We start from the raw sequence: 27,966 nt of genomic DNA, 5'->3' as shown, positions 1-27,966 counted from the left end.
GGCTTTTCAGCGGCGGGAGGTGCCCTCCTCCCTCCCAGCCCCGACTGGCAGCTGCAGTTTACGTGACGCCTAGTGTGTGTTCGCGTCTGGATCGCATTTCCCTCAGTTTTGGCTTCGTAACTGGCTCTTTGTTGGGCAGTCGTTGGTGTTCTCTGAGAGTTCCGTGGGAGCGGCCTGTCTGGGCTCAGAGGCCACGGGCCGCCGGCTGGCTGTGTGCCCCGGGCCAGGCTGTCCCTCTGAATATTGTTCACGTCAAGATAAAGGGTGGGTGCTGCTGTCCCGGGGGTGGGGAAGACGGAGTACGATAGCGGAGGCCAGGAGCCGTGATCTCTGTCCTTCAGTTCGGATCACCTAATTCTGATGACGAAGGTGCCCTGACGTCCCCGCATGGGGCCGAGGACGGCGTTGCCTGTGGCTTCTCACCTCCCCGTTTTGTTTCCCGTGCAGGGTGCCAAGGGACAGGAAGGCGCGCAGGGGCCGCCCGGAGCAGCTGGGAACCCCGTGAGTCCTCCCGGGTCCCACAGGAGGGGTTCTGGGCCAAGCACCTGCCCCTGCCCGGGCTCCCAGCTCTGGGCAGAGTGTGAGGAGGGGGCCGGGAAAGCGCCGTCCACGCTAGAGGGCTGGCCGGGGCCGGAGCCTCCTGAGCAGCCAGGACCAGAGACGTGCCGGCCTCTGCCACGTTCCCAGCATCTCAGGGCTTCGTCCACATGCCAGCCCCGAAAGGAGTCTCCCGCACACACATGGGTGGCGCACACGTGGACACACGCAGACGGGTTTGTCCCTCTGAGAAGCACGCCCACGTGCACATCCACACGTTTGGAAACCGAGATGCACACGCACCGTGATGCGCACACACATATGTACACCCGTATAAGGACGTGCACACATATAAATGCAGTTCTGGCAACTCCAGGAAGACAAGCACACGGGTACCCTCACGCGCTCGCTGCTCCTGGCCCACCATCTCCGTGGGTCGGCACTCGTGCCCCTGAGCTCTGACTAGCGTTGCGTTTACCGGAGCGGAGCCCCGAGCCCAGGCTTCTCCAGGGAGCTGACAGACTCCCGCGGGGACTTCCGGGAGGGGCGGTGGCATTAGAGCAGCAGCAGTGCCAGGCAGGCAGGACTGCAGGCCCCACGTACCCGGCTGCAGTCTGCTCGCACGGCCCAGCCCACCGTGCATGTGACTTAGTGGGAACGGGTCAGCCCCGGGAGCTGGGCGGCGTGGACGTCGCAGAGAAGGGGCTCGCGGTCAGCTCCTCCGTGCTCCCAGAGAGAGACCCGCCCGAGCGCAGCCTGCGGGAGAGGGAAGCCGAGCGCAGGGGCGCGGGCGGCAGGAGAAGCGCGGGGAGGCCCCAGTACTGGGAGTCCCCTGCGTCCCCGTCTCCCTGGCGGTGACCCATCTGGAATGTCCTCATCCACCTCTCCCGTCATACACTCGTCCAGCCACCAGTGTTCAAATCCACCTCCTCCAGGAAGCATGCCCTGATTCGCCAGTCAGATCCAACACAGGTACGCACACGCACGCACACACGCACGCGCACGCATACGCACGCGCACGCACACGCAAGCTTTCCCCCCGTCAGTGCCGGAGCAGCCCCGGCATCTTCAGAGGGAGCCAGGGCGAGAGCAGTGCTGCTGAGGCCCGCTCAGGCTTCTGCCACCATCCCCACCGTGAACTCCCCCTCGGCCCTTCACCAGCGGTTGGTCACCAAGCCCGGGTCGTTCCTCCCGGCACCGTTTCCAGGGATGCCTCTTCCTGTCCAGCCCACGGCTGCCTCTCGCGTCCTCTCTCTGGTCCCCGAGGCTTGCTCATGCCCTTACGGTCGACCTGCGTTATCCCGGAGCATATTTCTCTGCAACGCAGGTCTGCAGAGTTTGTCCCATTTTGGGGGTTTTCTTTCCGCCAGGCTCTGAGGATAGAGGCCAAACCCCACCCGAGACACGTGCATGTTTGGATCTGGCCTTCCTTTCTGCCCGCCCTGCCCAGCACACATTCCACCTCTGCCGCCTATGTGCTGTGGTCTTAAGGAAGGTCCTAGGCTGCTTCTGTTCTCCTGTCTCCCACCTCTGTGCTGGAATCCCACTCTTTTCAGGCTTGGCGAGTTGGGGTGCACCCGGACGGGAGGTTCGTCTTATCTGTGGAGGGAGTTTCAGGTTAGAAACGTTTCCAGCAAATCAGGGAGAATTGAATAGAAGGCAGGTTTGGAGGGAAACTGGGGGAGCTGCTTATAATCAATACCTTGGGCCTTTCTAACCTTCTTTTGTCTCTTAATAGGGCGCTCCTGGACCTGTAGGTCCCCCTGGTTCCAGTGGCCCCCCAGGAAGTGCGGTGAGTAATCGGGGTAAGGGGAGAGGGCAGGGACACCAACACTGGTTGTGGCTCCACAGTGCCCATCTCCTGAGTTAACTCATTTATCCTCCACAAAACTCAGGGGTGTAGGCATCCTTACTCCCATTTCACAGATGGAAGAACTTGATGTCCCGACGAAGTCACCTAGAAAGTTACCAACCTGAGGTTCTCGGTAACTCGTGAGGTCTCTGGGTGGTAAATGAAGCTATGGTAACTGCAGAAAGCTGTGAGCATCACTGATGTTGGAATCAGCATCAGAGTTTGCCTTGGAAGAAACAAAATGAGCCTACAGAAGTGAAAGAGGCCCTGACTTTTGGGCTGCCCAGGTTCTGGCCACAGCTCTGCCACTAACCGGCTGTCGGGCCTCCGTGAGGGGCTCCTGGAGACCTCCGCTTTTTCATCTTCAAGATGAAAGGTTCACCCTTAACCTCCTGCTGCACTTGACTTAGGGAGACAGCTTCCCCCGTGGGGGCCCCAGGGGTCTGCTTTAAGGACCCCAGCTTTAAGGTCCACCTGAACGTTGATTTCAGCTGTAACGTGTGCAATGAAACACCCAATGGCATCTAGTCAAGGGTAACCGAGAATTGTGCTCCTGAAATAGATTGAGACCAGTCCTGTTCAGTCACCAGCCTTTCTGTTAATAGTCATAGCCGTTCAGAGGACAAATGTGGGCATATATGTGGGCCAGGCACTGTTGTAAGGGCTTTGCACGAGTTCGTTCATTGACTCCGCGGGACCCTGGGAGGCGGATATTAGTATTGCCCGCATCTTATGCAGGGGGAGACTGAGGCACAGGGAGACTGAGTCATGTGGTTAGTGGTTGCCGTGGACACTGCTGGACCCTCGCCTGTGCCATGTCACCCTCCCCACTGCAGTGCCAGCCACAGACTTCCAGGAGCCAACGTTGCATTCCTCTGTCTGAGAGTTTCCTATGGCTTTTAGAGACCTCACTGTGCAGCCACGTGACACGTGGCCAGGAGCACCACCCACCAGCAGAGCCATCCCTGGCTGATGGGTGTATAAACGGCCCAGCTTCTCCACTCCTGGTGGAGCCACTCTGAGTGTGTGTCCTGCGTTGGCCCCCAGAGCCCCCAGCGGGACCGAGCTCCAGTTACACGAACGTGTCACTCCCTGCCTGTCCTCCTTTTTCTCATGTCCCTGCTGGTGCTTCCGTGGAACACCTGCACCTGAGCCTTGTCTCAAAAACTCAACCTCTGGGGGACTCTGAAGACACAGGTGGAGCAGGTCAATGATGCCAAGGCCGTGTTCTTAGGTCACCCTCATCCTCCCCGAGGTCCCCTCTGAGAGCTGTAGCCCAGGGTGGGCAGGGCACCAGGAAACACATGCCTGCGTGGTTAGAGGTCTCGTGTTCCAGGTTGAGTGACAGACCAGGGGAGGAGCAGCTGAGGCAGGCTGGGGGAGGTGGCGGCGAGGAATTTAAGCCGGGGTGGGGGGGATGAGTGGGGACAGAGCTGTAATCATTAACTGAAAGGGGCTGATCGCCCTTCTCTGGGGGCGGCAGCACTCTTGAACTTCACCTTGTCAATAACCCCTCTTTCTTCAGGGCCCCCCGGGCACCAGAGGCCCCCCTGGGAAAGATGGGGAGCGCGGCGAGAAGGTAAGGTGCAGTGTGATCTCTCTGCACACAGCAGCTGTTCTCAGCTTCTCAAGCAGGGAAGGAGGAGCCCGCTCTGCCCAGACCTGGTTTAGGACCCAGGGTCCGAAGGGCTTCTGAACAGAAGGGTGGGAGGGGCCCTGCAGTCGTCTTGTTTAACCCTCACAGCGGACCCATAGGGTAGGTGGATCCCCATTTGACAGAGGTGGGGACCAAGGCTCTGAGAGATTAATTCAGCTCTCCTACGTCCTGTAGCTAGTGAACCACAGAGCTGGTCGGTCTGACTCTAAGTCCATTTTCTCTCAGTTCAGCGCACCAACTTCGCCCTCCCACACCTTTGTGTGCACAGTTAAACCTTCCTGAGTTGTAAGAAAGAGCTTTGTTTATTAGGAAGAAGAGAGACACGGTGTCCCCCCAAAACGCCAACACCCCGGGGGCAGAGAGGGAGGTCCCGTGGACTTCCGCAATCCCACGCCACGTTTCCCGAGCTCACGTTCTAGGAAGCGTCTCGGAGGGGTACTCCTGACTTCTACTGGCATCTAGTGGGTGGAGACCAGGGATTCTGCTAAACTGTCGCAGGACGGCACCCCCTTCTCAACACAGAGCGCCCGTCCCGAATGTCAGCAGCGCCGGAGCTGAGAAGCCCGGACTGCAGGCACCCTCTGACACCTGCATGTTCTCGTGTGTAAAATGGAGACACTGAGCACAGGTGGCAAGGAGGAACTGAAGCACTGATGTGTCAGAGGGCGCGGCAGAGAGCCGGTGATGGGGGCTGACGGCGGTTCGCTGTCTCGAGCCACCACGTGAGGCTTCACCTCCAGGAACGGGTGTCTCGGCGTCTCCACGGCGCCCGATGCCTCCTCCGCAGAGGGCCCCTCCCGGCACTGCAGTGTCTGAACTTGATGCAAATCCCTTCACGTCCACTTCGCCTGAGACCTTTGAAAGGAGTGATCATTTTATCTTTTCTATTTTGGCAAAATGCAACAAGGATAAATAACAAAATTTTACACTTTGGTGGGAAGGCTCAGTTTTAAAACACGTACTTCAGAGAGGAAAATGATTCACTGCAGAGAAAAATGATCCGCCAACCTGTGGAAAATATCCTTAAGCGAGGGAAAACAACCTGGCCCATCGGGTTTTCCTAGATTACACCATGTCTGAAGGATTAGGCTCTATTCGGGGACGTAAGTGGGGCACTAACCACTTAGGAGGAGCTTAGAAGAGGGTTAGAAGAGGTTTTTGAGGACCAGTTGAGCAACGATGAGAAAAGCTGTGAACTGTTGGCTCATTCAGCCTCAAGGGGGAGCCAAACACTTCTGCTTGTCTGAGCAGGAGCCTGGGCTGAGGTCCAAGACCCAGGGCTGCGTTTGGAAGGGCACTTCCCTCCGGTGCTCTGCAAAGTGGTAAAAATCCCGGACAGCAGGATGTGTCCAGTGGCTGGCCTGAGGCTTGTGGAAGCTGATCCCGCCCTGGGCCTGGAGACAGGTCCTCTCCATGCCTTGCTTTGCCCCTCCTTGGGACATCGTACCTCACCTCACCTCTGCATCAAATGTCGGAGGCGGTCAGATTGCAGCCTAGGCCCGAGAGAGCCCTGCCTGGGAAAGGGAGTTCCTGCCTCTCACTTGGTTACCCCGCAGCGTTCCACAACCAGGGCTGCTTCGGGGCTCCTGGCTTTGTGGTCAGAAAGGGTGAGCAAACTCCAAGCCCAGCTCCCTCATTAGATCCTGGTTGTCTGTCTCTCCCCACTTTGGAGCCCCGGGCTGTGTTCACATCACTGAAAGTCTGTCATGTGAAAAGGGATTGGATTTCGTCTGTAGAGCTCCAAGGTTGAATGCCAAACATCTGGAAGATTTCAGAGAGGGTTGGCTGACTATAAAGGCACACTATGTAATGGAACTGCCCAATAAAGGGATGAACAGCCTGAGAAGGTGGTGAGCTCCCTGCTCTCATAGGAGTCCAAACAGAAATGGGAGGACTGCCTGGAAGAGGCACACGTGATGGCTTCCTGCAGTGGGAGGAAAGTTGGACTAGAAGACGACTAGCATCCTTCCTGTTCCCATGTTCCACGTTGTATAGTTTGCTAAGGCCGCTGGAACAGCGTATCGCAAACTGGGTGCCTTAAACAACAGAAACTTACCGTCTCACCATTCTCACCGTGTCAGGAAGTCCTCAATCAAGGTGTCAGCAGGGTTAGCTCTTCCTGGGGGCTGTGAGGGAAGGATCTCTTCAAGGCCCCTCTCCTTGGGGCCTGATGGCTCTCTTCTCCCCGCATCTTCACGTTGACTTCCCTCTCCACATGTCTGTGTCCAAATGTCCCCTTCTCGTGAGGACACCAGTTCATACTGGATTAGGGTCCATGCTACCCTAGTATGACTGCATCTTAACTAATTACATCTGCAAAGACTATTTCTAAATTGAGATACTGGGGTTAGGGCTTCAGCATATGAATTTTGGGGGGCACATTATACAACCCATCTTTCTATGCCCTCAGAAGGGGTGGGCTTTCTGAAGCAGGGCATCACCAGGAAGCCCACCAACCCCCTTCAGGTTGGTTCACCACTGAAAAGCTTACTCTCTGCATGTCACTGATCCTGGACACTGTCCACTTTTCCTTCCAGGGAGCAATGGGAGAAGCAGGAAGCCCAGGGCCAGGTGGCCCCAGGGGCGATCCTGGTGCCCCTGGGCTCCCAGGGCCACCCGGAAGAGGGAAAGATGGAGAACCGGTAAGTGTCGGGTCCAGGGTTTCTGTGCCCATGACGATCAGGCTGGAATTAGAAGAGAAAAAAAGAAAAGGCTCACTGGTCAAGCTTTGCAGAAGCGGAGTCATAGCCAGTGAAAGCAGGTGGACTGGGAAAGGGGTCTTGGGTGGGGGAAGCGTCTTGCTCCCGTCCACTTCAGGCCAGTGCAGCAGAGTCCCCTGTGGACTGCTGGCCGCGTGCCAGGCTCCAGGCCGGACGCTGGGGACACGGAGATGGGTGAGCACCTGTGCTGTTGAGATGCTCATGAGACAGCCAGGCAAACATAACCGTAGCTCAGGCAGTCCTGGAGTGCACATCCTGGAGAAGGGCTTCCTGGTCTGTGTAAGTCTGGGGAAACCTTGCACAGGAAGTGGCATCTGTGCGAAATGTGAAAGTTGGAAGAAATTACTTTTTAGGCAGAACAGCACAGAGAGGGTGGTCCAGACAGGTAAACCGTATGTGGAAACGCATGAGAGCGTTGTGTGCATGGGGACCTACAAACGTGTTAGAGTGTCACAGACACGAAGTGAGATGTATTAGTAAATTTTGCTGCAGTAATGAAGAACCCCGAAATCTCAGTGGCTTTCAGCCCTTAGCACTACATGAGGACACAGGGACCTTTCCTCTGTACAAAACGGGTCACGATGAGAGTCCCATCCCCCTGTGGCCCCCCGCGGCACAGGGTAGATGGGTAAGTGCTCACTCACAGTCCCATGGTTATCTTTGTGCCGTTCATTCTCCCAGGGACTTCGTGGACCACCTGGATCACCTGGACCTCTAGGAACTAAGGTAGGTTTATCTAGCGAACTGTGAATGCCATGGGTTGCACTTAGGGGCCAAACAGAAGTTAATTGTCAGCATCTCTGGTCACCTCAGTTTACTTGCATGTTCATCACTTTCCACTTAACTAAAGGCTCTGTGACTCTGAACTGTGACATTAGAGTAGTTGCCACGTAATTGTTGCTTAATAAATGTTTGCAGTGAAATCAAGTTGCAAAAGATGCTTTCAGCCAGCAAAGCAACGGGTCTATCTTGTATTATTAGTTTAATTGGGGACACAGACGATCCCCAAATTTCAGATGATTAGCACAGGAAAAGCTTATTCCTCATTCACAGCGTGATGGGAGCTGTGGTGGGTGAGGAGTCCTCGTCTACCTGGCCGTCCAGGGACCCACGTTCCTCCGGTCCAGTGCCATCCCTTCCTCTGGGACTTCAGTGTCTCCCAGAACCTCCGTATGCGGTGGCAAATGAGGGAAGAGACGGTAGAGGATCTTGTGGAAGGATTTTGTGGGCCAGGCCTGGAGGTGATCACTCATTTCCACCAAACTCCTGACACTACGGGGGAGGAGCGGTCGTCCTCTAGCTGGGCCCTGGGAGGGAAGGCAGACGCTTTGGCAAACAGCAGGCGTCTCTTGTTCAGTGCACCTGCAGCCACAGCTCAGAAGACATGACTATGAATTAACAGCCAACTGAAGGCGTGTCTCCAAGGTTCCGCTGTGATGCTGTGAGCCCAGTGTCTGACTGGCAGCGCTCCCGTGCTCTCAATTTCCCCCCTAGAGGAGGACCTTCAGGACCTGGAAGGAAGGCAAGGGCACCGGAAAGGGCACCAGAAATGGGAGATGGGGAAGATGGCTTAAAAGGTCCTTTTCTCTGTGATATTTCTGAGGTTGATGAAATCTTTCTCCCAGGCAGTTTGGGGAAAAATGATATAATGCAAATAAAAATAGTTGTCTACCTCTGCTTGTCACAGGTACATGCTCTGTAGATGTTAGTGACTCTTATCATTAGATCGCCCTGTGGAGTCTGCTTCACGGTTGCAGCACGAAGGTGGGGAACCTGTAGGCAAGTTGCTGGAGAGCCCAAGTGGAAGTGGGAGAGGCAGCAGTGAGGAGTAGAGGGGAAGGCTGAGACCCCGGGGTGTGAGGAGTGCAGCGGGCCTTGCCCTGGGGTCCAGTTGACCAGCCAGTTTCAACTCCATGGGACCCACGGTAAGTCGTGCTGTCCCTTTGGCCAAACACATCCTCCTATTTCAAATGTGAGATGTGTAAACAGATGACCCTTTCAGTGTTAATATTGTATAATATATATTTGTAAGTTAGAATGTAGTTTAGAATGAAGGTTTCCCTAGTAAGCTGGGAAGGTAAATTGGAATTCAGGTCTTTAGTTGTAGAATGGGGGTCCCACGGGGGGGACCAGGAGGGAGGAAGGGGACACAGAGAGAGAGAGAGAGAGAGAGAGGGAGGGAGGGAGCGTTCAGCAGTGTGCCTTGCCCAGGCGCTGTCCCTCGTTCCTGGTGCTGACTGAAAACCCCTGGGGATTTCAGGGTGGGTGCTATAGTGTATAAGGGTTTTCCCGGGCACCTGCTCAGCCCTTCCTAATTGCTTACAACTGCAGGAAGACTCTTAAAGATGCCTTTCCTTCTCTTGGGTGGACTTATTTCTAGCCAAATGAACAGACTTTGCCTTCACACAGAACTGGGTTAGGATCCCAGCTTAGCTACTTGCGAGACAGATGACTTAAGGGCAAGTGGCCTATTCTTTCACAGACTCTCTTCCTTTTCTGTATAAAGGAGTAAAGCATAGTTAACCCCCAAAGGGCTCCTGTGGATAAGTGATCTCACAGCACATAAATGTTCAGTAAATGTCATTCTCCTTCCATGACTTCACACATCTCTTCCCTGGACAGTGTTGAACTGGCCCAGAATGTTTTGCAGCCAAAACAGATACTCCAGTCAGTATTACAGATTACAGCTCACACACCCCTTTTTTCTCGATCAGGAGCCGCCTTGCTTTTGCTGACCGAGCTTTAAGGTCTTTTGCCCTTTTCTTGAAGCCACTTTCTCAAAGTTTCAGTCCATTAAGCTGTGATGTGTAGTTGCTTGGGGGTAAATGTTAGCATCACAAAGGGCCATAAACATACCAGGGCCAGGCCTGGCTACCCTGCAGCAGAGATCAATCAGTGTGACTCAGATTCTGGGCTGGGCTGGGAGAGGTCTTTCATCATGTTCCCTCCTGGGTAAAAAGTTGATTTTGGTCAAAAGCAAAATTTAGTACCTGACAAAATGTGAGTGATGAGAGGTTCATTCATTCGGGCATTCAGGAATTTGCTATTAAAGGGCTATTCCAGGCCCTACACTGGGCATTGTGGATGCGAAAGCATGTAGAGATTGTACCCAACATAGGGTCTGACTCATTTTTGGTACTTTACAAATATTTGTTGGATTAATGGTTAAAGGAATGAATGGATAGTTTTCTTCTTCTTTTAAGACACACAGGAGTCAGAGGGTCAGACAGACAAAATGGGAGGGCAGTGTGTTAAGATTAATGAAGATGTATTCGAATACCTTCCAGAAGGCAGAGAGGAGGGCAGGCAGAGGTGGGTTTATGGAGATGGAATGATTGGGCTGAGTCTTAATTGGTGGGGAAGTGTTTGGAAGCTTAGAACCTGGATCAGACAACATCCCCACGAGGGGAACAGCTGGTGCCAGAAGCAGGGTGTGAACAGACCGCATGGAAAAATTCAGATGCCACCGTTGGTGTGATTTAGCTTTCAGTGGTTAGGGTTTTGTGCTGCGCATGAAATAGAGCCTTGGGAAGAAGGGGGAAGCCACGATAAGACAAAGTAATAGGAAGAAGACTACATTAACCACTGTGAAGAGAAACTGGGGTGCAAAACAACATGGATATTTCTGACATTTATGTGTACTTAGTTTATTTTCTGTCTCCTGATTCGGCTGATAAAATATAATTATATAATACTTGATGTTACGTGGTTTCTTACCTTGTAAATGAGTCTACGGAAGATACATGGGAATTTGGTAGAATGTTCTTTTTTTTCCTAATTGATGAGGGTCTTAAGGTGCCAGAGAGGTTATGGCATTTATGCAAAGTCACAGGACCAGGCTGACATTGTTCTGTTAGGAACGGAGCTCGGGTGCACTTGCCTGATTTGCGGCAAAGCCTCTCTACAGACACCGGGTTGTGGCGAAGGAAAGTAGTGTTTGTTGCTGGGCCAAGCAAAGAGGATGGGCGGCTGGTGAGACCTGAACCCCTGATGGCTTTCAGACAAGGGTTTAAAAGCAACGGGAAGGTGAGGGTCGTAGGGTGTGTGATCAGCTCGCGGACATTTCTCTCATTGGCTGGTGGTGAGGTGACAGGGTGATGTTTGGGAATCTCAGTCATCAGCCTTGTGGTTCCAGCCGGTCTGGGGTCTACATGCTTGTGGTCAGCATCCTCTGGTGGGTGGGCGTCTTCATTTCTGCAGACCAGCTCGAAGGTACGTGTCAGATGGTTACGTATATCCCTTGAGGAGGAACTAGGGGTCCTGAGGCTGTTTTATCGCTCAGCTGTTGTGCAGGTGACCATAACTTTTCTCGCTTAACCGCTGGCCCATTGTGTCTGCTTCCTCTCTCTTCCCTAATTGGTAACTGCTTGAGTCTGCTCTTTGGAACTCAGTGAAGGCCAAAGAAGTGAGGACACGACCTGGAGGGGGTTGTACCGGGGAAGGTACAGGGTCCTGTTCAGGTTCAGTCCCGCCTTTTCTTTGATACTCTTCAGTCCTGAGAGAAACAGGGGCAGGGCAAGAACGGGAATAAAGTTTGGGATAGAGAGGTTGGCCATCAACTCACAGGGGAACTGGATTTTAGGGGAGCTCGGTTTCAGTCCTAAGACTGGACTTGTCATCACCTGACGGCCAGTTTGACGTCTTCTGCCTCATCCTCTCGCTGTCACAATGTGCTGGTGAGGGACGCGGCACTGATCATGTTCATTCGTAGTTCATTACCCTTTTCCCACATTTGCCTTATTTCTTGACTTCCCACCTTCCCCAGGCACACAAATCAGATCTCCTGGCAGTCCCAGGCACCTTGTACTTCCCAGAATCAGCCATATCATATTATTCTAAAGAAACAGAAGGCACCATCTGGGGCTCTGAAGAGGATTTCTTGGGGACTGTTTACAGAAGCGAGTGCGGGACAGAGGGATGCCGCAGCTCTCAGGACACGTCGCCACCGTCCACCTGGAGGGAGGAGGGAAAGAGACAGTGTTACCGGAGTTTAGTGAGAGGTTTGGACTGTGGTTCATCTCTTTTGTGAGAACTTCACAAGCCCTGTTTCGATTTCTCTTCTGAATTTAACACGGAGTATTGAAAAGGGGCTCACGATCGAGTCCTCTTTGGTCTTGGAGTCTGGACTGCGGTTTGCAATGAATAAACAACCAACGTTAGTTGAACGAGCATGTAACTTACCTACTCATCCGAGGAACAGTCATACTGCAAGAAGCAAACCATCTTGAAGCGTGACTTTTCTTAAAGGTCCAAAATGTACAGTTTTCCAATTGAGATGGTGGTTACAGGCTAAGCTGATGATTAATAGGGTTTTCCCTTAATGCTTAAACACATAAACCTTAATAAAGCAGTGTTGCCTAGCAACGCCAAGTTCTACCTGAAATAAATGTGCTGCACGTTATCTCATCGGCTCTTCATAATGACCTCCTAAGGCTGTTTCCGTCTGTCACACGAGTTAACTCATCCTGGAGATGTTAAGTGCTTTCAGCGGGGTCACCCCCCATTTCAGTGTCAGGCTTGGCTGCCGTCTGCTGACCTAACAGAGGTGCACAGTTTCTTACACAAAAGCCTGGGGGCCCTGTGTGCTTCGGATTGAATTTATTTTGGAATTTAGAAAGGTAATAATTTGCAAGCAACATACATTGCGTTTACCGTGGTGTGGGGGGCAGCCCTCCTCATCGTTAATATTGATGTAACAGAAACGTGTAAGTATCCACGCAAAACGAGATGTGTAAAGACTGTAAATAGCCTGTGTCAGTGCAAGTCGGCTTCGGCTGCCATCTCAGTTAGGATAAGCACTTGTTCTCAGAGGGGGAGGATTTTGAAATTATGCAGAAGAAGGCATGACTGTCTCAGCATCCTTCTACAGCAAGTGGCAAAGCAGAACTTCTTCCCTTCTCTTCTTTCCTTCCCCTCTACTCTTCCGATCAACGTCCAGAATGACAGGCACCTGAGAACAGCAGCAACTACGACGGCCTACGTGCATTGGCTGCTGTACCGGGCGCCCTGTAGGCACGATCCCCTAACAGGCACGGCGTGTGCGGGCCTGGCAGCTCCTGCTGTTACCTGCCCTTCGTAAATGAAGGATTAAAGCTCAGGAAACGTGTCGCTCTCTTAAGCCAGCAGTGACTAAGGCTGAGGGCAGAACTTAAACGTGCACTATATTAACCGCCATGCACAAGGCAAAGGTTACATCTCAGTCGTTCTCCCCACTCCCACCCCCTGGAAAAGTGACCCACAAAATGTAGGTACTTGGCAAATTATTGGTGAAATGATGGATTAATGTATTGGTGATGTGGGCATTAAGTTGAAATGTGGGTACATGGTCATGGGTCCAGGATGGGGGCAAGGTGAAGCCTGGAGAAAGCACCGTAAAACTTGGAATTGTGGCCACGTTGGGGGGGTGTCACATTGTTATAATCACATCTGGAGCCATGGTCAGCCCTGAAAGGGGCATGGTCACGGTCAGTGGCTGTGGTCCACGGGTGTTGGACTGGGTGGGATGATGGCAGCTTGCATGAACTTCAGGGGGCGCTCGGAATCCGGGCTGGGGCAGAAGTGCTGGCTGGAGAGTGTGGTCGGACGGTGGGAGGGGCGTAATTCTCCTGCACCCTGGCTCTCTATTGCCCAGAGCTGACCTCTTCACCTTGTGTTTTGTCTTTCCAGGGGGACCGTGGTGCACCTGGGATCCCCGGCTCTCCTGGCAACCACGGAGACCCAGGCATTGGGGTCACTGGCCCTCCTGTGAGTCCTTACCCACCCAGCACACCCTTGCTCCCTGGCACACAGCCAGCCCCTGCTGGCTCCCAGGGGACCTGCTGCTCAGGCCCTGCAGCAGGGACACACCTTTCCCGGCTAATCTGGTAGTGGGCCGTTGATGCCTGGGCTGGCCAGGCTGTAGGTCTGTCCACTGTGACTGACACTGTTTCTAAAACTTGGTGTATTTCTTATAGGAATAAGGCTTTTCTGGGGAGACCAAGACTTGTCTCATTCAAAGAGGAGTGAGAGAACAAAACTCACTAAAAAATAAAAAGGAAAAAACAGTGCTCACTGGCCAGACTTTGCAAAAACTGAGGTATAGCCAGTGAACGTGAATTGGTTGGGAAAGGAGTGTGATGTGGAAGAAATAGCATGCTTTCAGGTATTTCAGGCAAAAATGAGTTCATTACCCCTCTTCCTCCAATTAACGTACAGGTGAGAACGTAAGTGGAGTCAAGAAGGTTTTTATCTCCAAAATAAAATCTAGGAAGTGGTCTTTGGATTGGTGGTTTTGATGAATAATTCACATCAGCCTCCTGGGTGTGAGCTGGCAGGCTCCCTGGAGGTGGTGACTGTAAGAACCGTAAAACCTTTGAGCTGTGAGAGGTCACGAGCATCCGTGACCCCCAGGCCCCATCCAAGCTGAGGATTGCCGTGAGCGTCTCAGCCAGCATACCCCGAAGGCCTCCAGGAATAGGAGACACTGCTTTCAAAGCTCGTCCATCTGGGTTTGATATTTGGACAGTTATTTCTGTAGAGAACAGACATCTTTTAGGAATTTCTTTCCAGAGAGTGTAGGATTACGCTTGTCTGTGTCTTCTACCGCTGCTTCTAATTCTTCCCTTTGTACCACAAAGAGCCCACCTCCCCCCCTCCATCCCCACCCCTGTTACTGAATGATGACTTTCAGAACTGAAGACCAGTTTTCAATCCTGGGGTTTTATCTTCTGTTTAGTCCCTTCTTTGCTAAGGACACAGTACCTTAGTCATGCGCCTTAAACTTGCATTTGCTGGTTTTTGGGCAACCACGTTGTCTCAGTCTGTTTGGGCTGCTGTAACAAAAATTCCTTAGACTGGGTGGCTTAAACACAACAGAAATTTACTTTCCATGGTACTAGAGGCTAAGAAGTCCGAGGTCAAGGTGCTGGCGGATCCAGCGTCTGGTGAGGGCCCACTTTCTGGTTCATAGATGACTATTTTTTGTATGTCCTCATGTGGTGGGTGGAAGGCGTCAGGGGGTTTTCTGAAGTTTCTTTAGAAAGACTAATTCCATTCATAAGGGCTTCACCCTCGTGACCTAATCACCCCAAACCCCTATTTCCAAATACCATCGCACTGGGGGTTAAGGTTTCTATGTATGAATTTTGGGGAGACGTGAACATCAGTCTGTGGCACTTGTCTCACTGTTATTTAAAGGAAGCGCCAATACCCAGTGGTTTTCAGATGCTGTTGCTAAGCCTCTTAATATCCAAACTGCGCTTGTATCAGTGTTGATATCGTTGGGCTCATTATTTTCTTAACCCAGAAGCACAGTCCAGCTTCACCCCCGTTCAATGTAATCTGAATGTAAACTGGAGCGGTCCATGACCCGGTCTCTGCTTGGTTTTGCGTTCAAGAAATAAAGTGATCCCATTCATTCCTCATCTGTCTCTCAAAGAATCTGAGAGGAAATCCAGTGTGTCACTCACAGTGCCACTTGTTAAATTAAAACCCCCCTTTCTCCCCCCGGTGGTGCTCTTACACCCCAGGGCTGGTCTTGGGCCTCTCACTTTGTCCCTGAAATTCCCCGGGGCACTCTCTTCTCTGACCACCCCCCTCCCAAGTGCGCCTCGTACCAGAAATGACCATGTCACTTCCACTCCAGCCCCCAGCAACGGGGCGACCTTCAAGGTGGTAGGAAGACCAGTGGCCTTGTGTCTTCCTAAAGGTCCCCGGAAACCAGGGAGAAGGCAGGTGGTATCCTCTTGGAAATGTCCAGTTTTAGTCTGTTTTTCTTAGAAGAGATTCTCCGCTAAAATTTCTGATGAACAAAACCCTCTATTACATCCGTTTTATCTTTTGTCTTTGGCTGTTTTTTTTCATCTGCTGGTAGCCAGGAGGAACAACGTGGCAGAAGGTGTACTGAAGAGACAGCGCTCAGGCTTCCTTCCTTCTGAAATCCCGCTTTTCACGGGGCCTGCTCTGTTAGAATTAGGGTTCTGAATCATGCAGGAATTAGCCCCTTAGGAGAGAAACGGACTGAAAGAGGAACCGCAGGGCTGTAAGCTGGGTGGTCCCTCTGTCATTTCACGGGTCTTTCCATGCCCCGTCCGCTCCCCAGGAGTCATCATATCAAGCCCTTAATCAGAAAGCCAGGCAGCAGAGGCGGGCGCTCCTCGCCCCACCTGCCGCTTCAGAGCCATGAAATCTCCCGGGAAATACATTACTACCCCAGTGATTCCACCTGAAAGGTAATTGGCTGCTTCCAGCCAAGAGGCCGAAAATCAACTATTCAGTGTCCTCCCTCCGCTTTCCGTGGTGGGGGCAGTGCTACTGAATTTTCATGAATTCTGTCTCTGGCTGACGCTCCTTCCTAATGGCCTGGCTGTCGGTAATGAGGGCTCAGGGGTGTGTTGAGAGCTGGTGTGCGGAGAAGGGGTGCCGACAGGCTGTGAGTTCGTCCCTCACACGCCTGTGCTTTACAGGAGCCCTGCCACTGGCTGAGTGGTCCATATGTGGTCCTGTGCTGAGTCCAGAAGCGTCCGCATCCTCAGCCCTTCAGTCCCCTGAAAGTTGGTTTATCCCTTGGTGAAGGCTGGGATTCTGCAGAAGCATCTCCTGAGAAGAGGATTCAAGGGCAAGGAGTTTATTGGGGAAGTTGTCTCAGAAATCACCCCTTAGGGAGTGACAGCCTCCGCTGACAAGCCCTTGGAGACTGGGGTACGGCTGCAGAGCTGTTCTTCGAAAAGGGCGGCAGAGCCGGGGTGTTTGCATACCGACTCCCGTTGGGCATTGGTGGAAGGCTGCTCCCGGGGAGCTGCCCTGCGCTCGCTCGGGGCGAGCCTCCCCTTACGGCTACAGACGCCCCCGGGGCAGGCACCTTCAGCGAGGAGCTGCCAGGTGGGTGCGTGCCCAGGGGATTTGGAGAGAGGTCCTGAAGGTGCCTGCTTCGTCAGTGTTTTCCAGGTAAACAGTCTGAGGCTCAGAAGGTGAGGTGACTTGGCCAGTGTCACGCAGCTGGGCCAGGGCCAGGGCGCCGATCACTGCCACATCCTCCAAAGCCAGTTCTCTTCCTCCGCTTCAGCTCTCCTGTGGCTTTGGCAGGATGAGGGTTGTTCGCTTCCATTACGTGCTCACATGAAGGCTGGATTCTTCTCGTCCTTCCTTCCGTGGCACTGAGCTCCAGGGCCTTCGGCGTCCAGGAGCAGCGCTGACCCCTGGAAGGAGCCCGGGACCTTCTCTGCCGACGTCTCTGCACATCGTGGGCAGGGGGGTGGATGGGGAGGCAGTTGTTTGGAGTCTTGGCTTCTCCCTTCAAGACATTAACCAAAAAAATCCCTTTGATCCTCAGGTTGCCTCTGGTCTTCCTTTTGCAGTGTCTGAGGGCAGATCCAAGTGTTGCTGAAGCTCGCTGAGCCTCGGAGCCTGAGGTCTGCAAGGGCGGGATTCCCGCCGGCAGCCCGCACCCCAAGCCTCCGTGCTGAGCAGTAGTTTCCTTACGAATCAGGGGTGCTGGGCAGATTACAATGTGGTAGTATTGGTAATAACACTTGGAACCTTGCCTTGGACTTTCTGAGGTCATAAAAATCCTTCTCAGACGTCTTTCTCAGCCTTCGCTGGCTGAAATTGCGCCTCTGTTCTCTACATCTTCAGTTTTCCCTCTCTGGAGTCACTTGTTCTGACGCCTGTTTGCCCAGGCGCTGAGGGTCACATACAAAGAAAACTAGCTCAACAGCCCTTAATAGACCAACAGTGTGATCGGGGAAAAGGAAGCATGGAGCTGATTGTGTGCAAAAACATACGTCACGTGTCCTAACTGGAAGGTGTCACGTGTCCTAACTGGTAGGTTCTTTTTTTTTCTTCTGCTCCCCCTCCTCTAGGGAGTGATACAATAAGAACAGAAATGAAAGCCGCTAAAAGCTAGAGCAGTCATAACCACAGCTCACGTGGCCTGCCTACTGGCAGGGTCCGACGTGAGCAGGGCACCCATGCCCATTCTCTCATTTATCTCGTGGACAACTTCTCATCCAATCCTCCCAGCCACCCTTCCAGGCAGATCTTGTTCTCCCTTTCATTTTACAAATAAAGGAAACCACTTAAGAGATGTGACACTTGCCTGCAGCCACAGTTAGGATGTGGTAGAACTGGGATTGGATGCCAGCATTGCAGCTCCAAGCAGATGCCCAAGCAGGGCAGTGGTAGAACAGAAGTTCACATTTACATTGTCCTTTCCTGTGCCAGCGTCTTCGCACGTACGTTACCGCTTCCGAACTATTGACCTGCAAGTCTAGCCGTTGTTTCTGTTCATATGTCGTATCTGCTGGTTTAGTCCAATTCCTTTGGTTCTAAGAACCACAGAGCCACTCCTGTTGTCCCGGAGTTAGGCTGGCCTGTGGCCCCTCGAAACAAGCTAGCCCCATCTGCCCGGCTGCTACTTGGGGACACCAGGCATTTCCTGAGAGGTACCTCAAAGCCGACCCTCAGGACAGGCTCTGCAGGGCTTCATTCCCGGCCACGCGCTCTCGTCTTGCACTGTGCGCAGAGCAAGGTCCTGTGCGCAGAGCAGGGTCCCGTGGGCAGAAGAGGAGGGCTTGGGGAGGGTCCCTACCGACAACGCACCACCCCAGACCCCAGGGCTCCCTGTATAACCAGGAGCTGAATATCCCAATCTTGGCTTTTTAGATTAAAGTCTCAGGGGATTCTTCTCTTGATGGGAAAAAAAAAAGTTTTAAATAAATTTCTACTCTCACTTCTGGTTGAAAACTCTTCTTTCTAATCTCAGCAAGGCTTTTTGTTGTTCCTAATAATAATTCCTAAGGCATGCTGAGCACTTATACGACGGGCCAGGCTCCGGTGGGAGGCCCTTTACGTGCACTACCCTCCTCAGTCTTTGTAGTGGTTCTGTGAGCCTGAACTATGATTGTTTCCAGCTTACAGATGAGGAAACTGAGGCTTAGAGAGGTTCAGACAGTGCGCCTGGCTCACTGGGCTGATGAAAGGCAAGCCCAGCACTTAGCCTGGTACCCATGAGCCCTTCAGATAAAAGATGATGGAGAATGAAATGAGTGTGTTTTCAAATAGATATCTATGGGAGGGAGAGAGAGGGGATCAGATTTCAAATTTATATAAATATAAATGGCAATATTTTAATTGATGAGACAAGATTTATTGTTTGGTCTCAGAACTTCCCACCGTCTGGACTTTGCTCACAGAACAGTTTAGCACTACTCTGTCCCTGTGTTTCCTATACACCCCTACCTGGGCGTCGAGGCTGGAGCAGATTCAGGTTTGATCTTTCTGGCAAGACTGCCATCAGGAGGCGTGTGATGTCCAGTGGTGTCTTTGCTGTGACATTCACACCCTTTGATAGCCAAGGTGTAGATCAGTTAGCACATCAGGGCTTGCAAATTGGTGCTATTCTAGTTCAGTCAGTTCTTTTTTTTGTGTTAGCTAGGATACTTCTGTGTGGAGAGATGTTCCCTCATTTACAATTCGGATACCCAGTGGAACAGCTCACGTGGAAGGCAGAATATAAATGCTTTCCCTTTAATCATTTTCAAATAACGACTTGGTTCCCTAGCATCTTGCAAAGATGATCAACGAGGTGTTTTTGTTCTTTATCAATAGTTTTGAACCCGTGGATTTAAACACATTTGACTTGTTTTAATATATTGCAGTTATTCTTCCTTTCACTGTTCAAATGGTCTTATTTGATGCAAATAGGAGACTATTCAAGTTGACCCTCCAGTCTTCGGTAGTTTCCTTGCTCTTTGGAATGACAGGATGTTCCAGATTTGTCCGTACTCCTTACCCAGATCTGGGATCAGTCATTTCTACAAGGAGCTGGAGTTCCTTTTAGTGAGAAAATGGTGTCAAAGGCCAAAATATGTATTTTGGGTAAAGTGACTCTTGAACAAACGCATCAGAGGGCGTAATCTCGGAAAAGAGGGTCATTATTGTTGAACACGTGTTTAGGCTTCAGATTTAGGAGTGACATTGGGAAGTCATGATACAATCCCTCCTCCACAGCACACTTTTCTATTTCTTAAAAGTATACTAGCAAGATAGCATGGGAATGCCTGTTATGTGTGGGCCAGGCACTGGTCTGGTTCTCTACTTAGAGGATCTTCTGTTTCTGATCACACAAGGCAAGGTGATCACCTTACTTTGTATTTGTGTTGAGGGGTCTGAAGCTCAGAGAAACTAAGTAACATGCTCAGGTCAAATGACTAATAACTGATAAAGCTCCGATTTGAAATGAAGACCTTTTTGACAACAAAATCCATGCTTCACATGTAGACTTCATATTAAATGATGGGAGAGAGGAATTCGGAGCTTAGTCTAATGAACAAGTCAGATGCTTGAGGTGGATCATGGAGTTTAATTTGGAAACAAAAGGTGCCTCTGAAATCTGACAGCATTCCCCAGGCCAGTAATAAACTGTCCCTAAGCCCTTTCCTTGAAGAATAAGTGTGCAGTCTCAGTAAGGAACTACTTTGAAAGGAACGAAATTCAGATGTGTATATATTGGTCCATGTGTACCATTGACCTACAGCTTGACAGAGCAGTGAGAGCTAATGAAGGGAGAACGACCTGTGAGTCAGGTAGACCCCAGGTGGGATCCTGAGTCCATTGTCTTACCTGCCCGACTTGCCCTCTTGGCCTAGGCCTCTGGAGATGTCCCCTCCTTCCTTTAGTGCTCAATTCTGCACTTAAAATGCTTACTTTATTTTATCAGGCAGTTCTGGGAACTATTTGGTGGGCAGGCTTTTAGGTTACCTGGTCTGTCATACTGCCAGAAACCTGTGCCTCTGAGTGAAGTCTCTTCTCCCTCTTGGGATATCTCGGAAGTTCTCATGGGCACTGCTGCAGGTATGCACAGGTGCACGGAACCGAGAACAGGCGGTAGGACTCAACCCACCTGGCGAGTGACTCCCGATGTGGCTTGGGCTGGTTCTTTGTCTCTTCTGGGCCTTAGTTTGATCGTCAATGGAAAGGATGATAACACGTGATTTTCCGGTTCTCCTCATAGAATAAAATGTTAATTTTAGCAGAGTGCTGTGTGCTGTGATCTGCTGCGTCCTGACCACACCCGGGGCCGTGCTGAGCACTGGCAAGAGCGTGCCGAGCGCCCCCAAGACAGCACGCAGTCCTTTCAGTAGAGAGGACAGACGGGCCCCGAAGCGATGACAGCACTAGGCCACATGTCTGTGATGGGATGCACCCAGGGGCTGGGGACCACTTCTAACGAGCCTCCTGGGAGAAGCCAGGAAAGATTTCTGAGGGTGCTGACATCTAAACTGAGAACCAGCGTGTGGCAAGAACGCGTCCAGGCAGAAAGGCAGGGCAGAGCCTTCTCAGGGCTGAGGGGCAGCTCTGCTCACTGCAGGAACTGAAAGTAGACACTAATGCCTCGAGCAAGGGACGCATCTTCAGTGCAACATCGGAAGCCAGATTCTAGGCTGGTCACACTCGCAGGATGGGAGACCCGTGTGTGGGGGGGGCGGGGGGGATTCTGGCTCTGGATGTACCCGCCCCCCCAAGGCCTGTGCTGCCCAAGCAGGAAGGGGGCACAGCACGAGGATGCTGGGATGCTGGTTCCACTCCACACCAGAGCTAGAGATGGGCTCAAGTGTCAGACATCCAGTGGGTGCCAGGATGGGGTGGCACTAGTTCAGTGGCAAATGGAGAAGGCTCCAGGAAGATTCCCACGTGCAACGATAGTGGGTGGTATGAGAGGGTGTGACACTATGTCTTAAAGATGGGGGAAGCCAGCTCCTCCTTTCAGGACAGTTAAAGACCTAGCTTAGAAATAAACACCACAGCATGTTTAAATAAACATTTCACTTCTGGTTAGCTTATTTCTTTGTTTGTTTCTTAGGGCCCCTCTGGACCACCAGGAGAAAAAGGACCTCAGGTACAGCATGATTTAAATAGAGGGCTGGGTTTTGATGGGAGAAATTATGCGATCAAAGCAATTTCAAATTGCAGAGGCCAGAAAATACAATAGTTTCAAAAAATCTTTAATGTTAAACAGTGCGAACTCTCCAAGGTGTAAGCACTGACCTATGGAATGGTGGAGTAAGAGGGATTGGGGCGTTGCCCAGTGCAGTGAACGCGGTGATGGTGATCGTTGGCCAGACTGACGCTGCCTTTGCCTTCTGCTGTCTCTGCTTCCCAGAAGGACAGCCATGGTTAAACAAATTTAATCACATTGCCAGAGGAACTAATTTTGAATCCTGGCTTCACACCCCCGGCCACATAGCCCTGAGCAAGTGAGGGCTCTCTCTTAATCTGTAAGGTGGGTGGAAGACACAGGAAAATTCCTACAGGAAGTGAGATCCATCACGAGAGATGATTTGTGCTGATTCCTGATAGTGTCTAGAAATTTTCATCAGAGTGGGAATGACTTTCCAATAACAAATAGTAATGGTCACCTGAGTGCTGGGCTCTGAGCTGGGCCTCTTACAGGGCAATCTACCCAGCTGGCCAGCCCCCGGGGCTGGTTACCCACACGGCACCCGGGGTGAGCTCAGGCCCGTCTCACTGCGGGAGCTGCCCTGTCCACTCACGAAAGGGGCCTGCAAAGGGGGCCTGGGCAGTCAGGCTCACGGGGAAGACTTTCCGGGCATCCTTTCTGTGTGTATTTAATGCATCCACCTCCACGAGCGCAGTGAAATGCGTAAGCTCTGAGAAGGCGGCTCTCAGGCACCCACGTTCCACCAGAGAGTCCTCAGAGCACCAGGCCTTCTATACAAGGAGAACCGACCCGAGGAAAGGGGGGCCTTATTTTCCTTAAACTGTGGGTGGGATGTCTTTTCTTTTTCTTCAGGGATCTCGAGGCCCACCTGGATTCCCCGGCCCCCAGGGACCAGCTGGCCAAGACGTAAGTAAAGGCAAAGGGTGCCGGCTCTGTCTCCCGAACCCTTCTCCAGCCTCTCCCTGCCTCCCTTGACCAGGATGCCCCCATGGGAGCTGGTCATCTGCACTAGTCTCCCCTCCCCCATGAACATTTTGTATGTTTTGCTCCTCAATTCCCTGTGCCCTGTAAGCTTGCATTGTCTAGTTTCACTTCTTTGGCTTGTGTGATGCTTTCAGAAACTTGTAAGCTCCGGTTATCCCACGCAACGCCTCCTGTTGTTGTGTCAATTTTCTTTTGTACCTACCTGGTCAGTTCTGCTCAGATCAGGTATCGTCTTCTCCATGGACCTGTTCCTAACTCATCCGTGTAATGGCTTTCTCCCTTTAAGGGAATTCTACAGACTTACCTAATACTCTTTGAGGCTGTATCTCTTCCCACTTTGTGACAGTGATAACCGTCTCCTATCTCTGTGATCTGACTTTCATTCAGATAGATCTGAGCTCCAAGAAGGTGGGAACCATGTGTCTTATGCATCTCTAGGTCCTTGATGCTTAACAGGGTGACAGGCATGTAGATGTTACTCGATACAGACTTACTGACCAAATGGATAAAAGACAACCATGAGTTCTTGGAGCAGAGGTCTGGCACTGTTAACCAGTAGTGCTTAGACTCGCATCTTTCCATGTCTATAGTTTTGGTTCACTATAAGCAGGAACAATAAATCACCCTCCCCTTCCCTTCCTTGGGTTCTGTTTCAGAGAAGAAAGTTACCCTCTCATTCCTGTCTCCAAATACTTGAATCTATTGTATCTGCTCCACTCTCAGTATTACACCCTTAGAGTCAGTTCCGTAGAAGAGCCTTCTTTTTCAAAGCTGGTCCTTCCTCCTGTGTTTGGAAAAGGATGGCAGAAATTTAAGATAGGGGTGTGTGTGTGTGTGTGTGTGTGTGTGTGTGTGTGCGCGCGCGCACGCGCGTACACAAACGTGCACACACAGGTACACACTTTGCATGCACAAGTGGTTTTCGGTTCCATGTTTTGGAAAGGAGTTACAGGAGGGGTAGTTTACTGTTTTGAACATTCGGCACAGTTGAGTATTTCCTGAGAAGCTCCGGGTATTCAGCTGAGATTGGAAACTTTGAATTTTTATTGGTGCCAGTCTTCACGGTTGGGTGATTTTTTTTTCTACTGAGTTACACCCGGCAGATTATAGAGGTTGGGGGAGGGGGTGTGCAGGGTGGGTCAGGATTATGTGCTTAGCAGAACTAGTGTCCTTTCTCTCTTCTCTTAGGGTGTACCTGGAAACCCAGGAGAAAGAGGGCCTCCTGGCAAGCCGGTATGTATGTCATCTACCTGTTCTGGACGAGTCTTGATCATCAGTCAGGGGTTCGGGCAGAATAGAATGCAGCTCGTATAGTGCAAGAGACTTTAAGAAGGGGCTTTTGACAAAGCTGTGGGCAGAGGGAGCTAAGCAGAGATGCTGTGCCCCCCAGAGGTAAAGCACAGAGGGAAGCCAGCACCACCTTGTGCTTCTCTCCAGAGCCAAGAGAAAGCGAGGCTGGTGGGGAAGATGGGGGCTGTCACTGTGGGTTCAAAGCCACTGCCAGGAAGCCTGGCCAGAGGCAAGGAGGGAGCAGTGCCTCCGCCCCCCACTCCAGTTTCCTAACGTGCCTCTTATTGGTCCAGCTCACCCGAGAGCCAGCAGGCAGGTGAGTCCCCCGACACATGCCCAGGGTGCAGCCTCCCGGGCCTGGAGCAGGACAGAGAAGGATGAATGGTGATTTGGGGGAGAGCAAATGGACAAGAGCCGCACTCACGGCAAGTTCCTCACCGGCCCTTGTCCTGCCCTTTTGTTCAGTAATGTCAGTACCTCCTGGCTTCCCCCCTTTTAGAGTAGAAGGAACTTTCTTTCCTCTCACAGCGAGAGCAGGTTGAGCGGAAATGGACAGCCCTGAGCATCTGGTCCTGGGCTGTATATCCTCATTTTAGCCCAAGGCTCCTGCAGGCTTCCTTCGTGTGCAGTATAGTCACCTTCTGGGGAACCGCCTCCCAATTAAGTTACCAATGCCAGAGAAGCCCCAAAGGCTTAGCCAGTTAACCAGGCCCCGAGTGGGCCCTCCAGGGAAGGAGCAGTGAGGATGAGCAGGTCTGGGTGAGTGGGGCGACAGCTGTGAAGACACAGGAGAAATGAGTCCATCAGAAGGTACCACCCAAGATGGAGGAACCAGTGGCAGCTGCAACTGGGGAATCTCAGGCCTCAGGGCTGGTGTCAGACTCCAGTAAGCTCCCCTGGGCAGGAGCTTCCCCTCAGGATGGGTCGGAGAGGCCATCTTTCTCCTCTGTGAGCCTGACCTGCTACGAGTTTCAGGCAAGGACCCCAGGCCTGGAGGCCCCTGAGGGCGTGGGCATCTGTTCCTGACTTACCCGGGCTGCTGGGCACAGCAGAGATCTGGAGGGGCACCTGGTCTGCCTAGAAGCGTCCAGGAACTTTTCACTGAAGCCCTGCCAGTGGGATGAGTGAAAAGTCTTGTTGGAGGATAGAGGGAGTCAGACCTATAGCAGCCACCCCAGTACCCAAGTGCAAGTCCCAGGTGAAGTGGGTGAAAGAGTAAGGTTCAGGCCAGAGGCTGAAGGGGGTTCAGATGACCCCTCCCAAATCCAGACCTTGACACCTCTGCAGAGAAAATTACATCAGCAGAGTCCAGCTGACAAGGTGGACTAACTGTGATGTCCACGGGAGGACACCGGCAGAGCAGAGAGAGAGACAGAGAGAGGATGGGTCTCTCTTTGACTACCTTTAAATTCACTGAACACGCTGCCCCCAGGTGGTCCCAAGTACCACTGGGTAGCTGTCGGTCTCTGTGATCTCACTAATCAGATGAGTCATGCTTTCAAGGGTCCCCGATACTCCCCTCTGGTTCAGTGATTCACCAGAAGGACTCCCAGAACTCAGGAAAGCTGTTAGACTCACGATGGTTGATGGTTTATTACAGATTAAGAGCAGCACAGGGAGGAGACGCACAGTGCAGAGGCCCTGAGAGACAAGGCTCAGGGTTCCAGGTGTCCCCTCCCAGCACTCAGTTTTCCCAGCAGTTGTGTGTAATCAGAGGGCACGTGGATGACCATGCGTGCTCTGAAATGCAGCAGGTGTTGCCACTGAGGGACGCTCAGGCAGACCTTGGTGTCCGGGTCTGGCAGGTGTGATGCCTCCCTGGCTGGGCTGGGTTATTCCACCATCTCCAGCCCTCCCACGTGGTCCAAGGACCCCGCCATAGATCACAGTGTTAGCATAAGTTATCTGCCTGGCCCAAGACCCTAGGTAAACAAAGGCACTCTTATCGGGTAGGGCATTCCAAGGACTTAGACGTTATCTCCCAGAAGCCAGCCAGGGCCGGACCTTTGGAATGTGCAGGTTTTGGACAACCCAGGTCTGCTGAGCTAAGCCTTTACTACAGTCATCGTCCCTCAGGGGGTGGAGAGTGGGGCCTACAGTGTTTCTCCAGGGCTGCACTGTCCTGGGAATCCCTCTGTCTAGGCTTGGGTTCTCTGGAAGCAGAGCCTCTGGTGAGGATTCTTGTGCCAACTGATTGAGGTGAAACCTGCCAGGATTGAAGAAAGCAGGGCGTGGTGGGGAAAAGGCAGTCAAAGTTGTGGGCTCAGCTGGAATCTAGGCTCCTTCTGAGCCTACGGGGAGCGAGCAGCCCCGTGGAGCTGGCCCATCTCCAGTCGAGAGGCCGGCCGCTCTCACCTCCATGTCAGCTCTTTATTGACCGTGTAACGTCTCTGTGTGACCTTCCAGCCAGCGTCCCGGCAGCTGGTCGTTGGGCACGCCAGGACGGAAGGAGGGTCTAAGCAGGGCACAGACTATGTCTCCTGTACCCCAGCACTTCCCACTCCTGTTCTCTTATCCCATCAACAACCAATCCTCCAGAGCAAACGTGGCAATCTCTGATGCGTCCTGTGTCCACCTTCAGGAGGCCACCACCCCACAACGGCCTTGCTCCTGTGTATTCAGATCTATCTTGTGAGACCCACAGAAATGGACCACAACAGGACATTAACTGAATTATCCCCAAGGCCACGCTGTACCTACACAGAAAACTCACTCCTTGTTCTCCTTTTCTAACTGATGCCCAGCCATGCTGTCTAATAGAGCTCATTCTAACTCTACAAGGGGCTCAAATGACAGCAGAAAAATATTCCAAAGAATACAAGGCCAGCAGTGCGAAAATGTCCCAATTTGAACAATAGGAATCTTAGGTTATTAACTTCCCAGGGGAAAATAATAAGGCGTCAAAATAAAACCCCTCTCCCCCTTTTACAGCTTTAATTAATGTGGCACAAGCTGGCCTTCCTCCTGAGGGTCGGTCTCAGGTAACTGAGGACGTTCTCGGCTTTGTTCAGCAGATGCAACCCACGTGAGCTCTCCCTGCGGGCTAGTGGTGCCTTCAGAACCTCCAAATCTGAGTCAGTCCTACCCCAGTCTCTCTCGGGTGTCCTCTTGAAATAGACCAGAGTGTTGATAGAATACTTGAGCGTTTCAACTCAGAAAACACAGGCATACGCCTAGCCGCTGCCGAGATTATCCGATGCAAACGCATACGATGCTGCTGTCACGTGGCTTTCTGCAGCCACAGGATGTGGCAGAAACCCCGTGGGGCCAGGGAGAGGGGGGCAGCCAGGGAAATTGTCTCGTTAAGAGGCTAGACTGGAGTCATAATGCATAAACCCAACGTCAAACTTAATCAGAAGGAATCAGCCGCCACAAGTCCGATTGTGCCCACAGAGAATAATCTGGAAAATCTGGAGGAAACCCTGCCACCTTCCCTCTGCAGGGTGGATTCTCTGGCACTCCGTCTCCACTGCAAAATTTAGAAGTTTGCAAAGTAGCACACCAGTCTCCCAGTTCTTTCCTAAGAACCCCTTCCTCACTTTAGTGTCTGCCTTTAGCTTCCATTTCCTTCCCAGCTTCCTGTCCCTTGACCCCCAGTGTGAACCCAGCCTCTGCTCCGCTTGGGCTCCGGGCTGACCCCATCGCATGCCATGTTCCAGCTCACCGTGGGTTTGAACGTGAAGTCAGTGACCCACGGGCTCCTACACACCTTCAGAGGCTCTGTACTTACTCCTGATTTCTGAACTCTTCCTGAAGTTAGAGACTTCCAGCTCATAATGATGAATGAGGCTGAAAAGGCTATTTCACCTACGAAAGCTAAAGAGGTTGCTTTAAAATCATGCTAGATTGTGAATGACTGATAGCAATGGCTGCTACCCATCTGGGGAATAAAGGGCCGTCTGCCCCTTTGTCTTCCACAGTACCCATAGGCCCTATTGGTTTTGATGGAAGTGGGGAGGAGAGGCCACGAGGAGAAGAGAAAGGGCCA

At 52.1% G+C, this 27,966-nt stretch overlaps 1 protein-coding gene across 1 annotated transcript in view; it reads left to right on the top strand.

The window, feature by feature from the left end:
• Positions 1–27,966, top strand: part of COL22A1 (collagen type XXII alpha 1 chain) — a 237,922-nt gene that overhangs the window by 153,135 nt on the left and 56,821 nt on the right. Inside the window, exons 34-42 of the mRNA XM_060035315.1 lie at positions 448–501; positions 2,276–2,329; positions 3,915–3,968; positions 6,584–6,688; positions 7,448–7,492; positions 13,433–13,510; positions 21,606–21,641; positions 22,557–22,610; positions 23,877–23,921. Coding sequence (XP_059891298.1) covers positions 448–501; positions 2,276–2,329; positions 3,915–3,968; positions 6,584–6,688; positions 7,448–7,492; positions 13,433–13,510; positions 21,606–21,641; positions 22,557–22,610; positions 23,877–23,921 — 525 coding nt within the window. The remainder of the gene's footprint in view (positions 1–447; positions 502–2,275; positions 2,330–3,914; positions 3,969–6,583; positions 6,689–7,447; positions 7,493–13,432; positions 13,511–21,605; positions 21,642–22,556; positions 22,611–23,876; positions 23,922–27,966) is intronic.

This window comes from Delphinus delphis, chromosome 17 (genome assembly GCF_949987515.2).
Source record: "Delphinus delphis chromosome 17, mDelDel1.2, whole genome shotgun sequence".
Lineage (NCBI taxonomy): Eukaryota > Metazoa > Chordata > Mammalia > Artiodactyla > Delphinidae > Delphinus > Delphinus delphis.
This window is presented reverse-complemented; position numbering and strand designations above follow the sequence as displayed.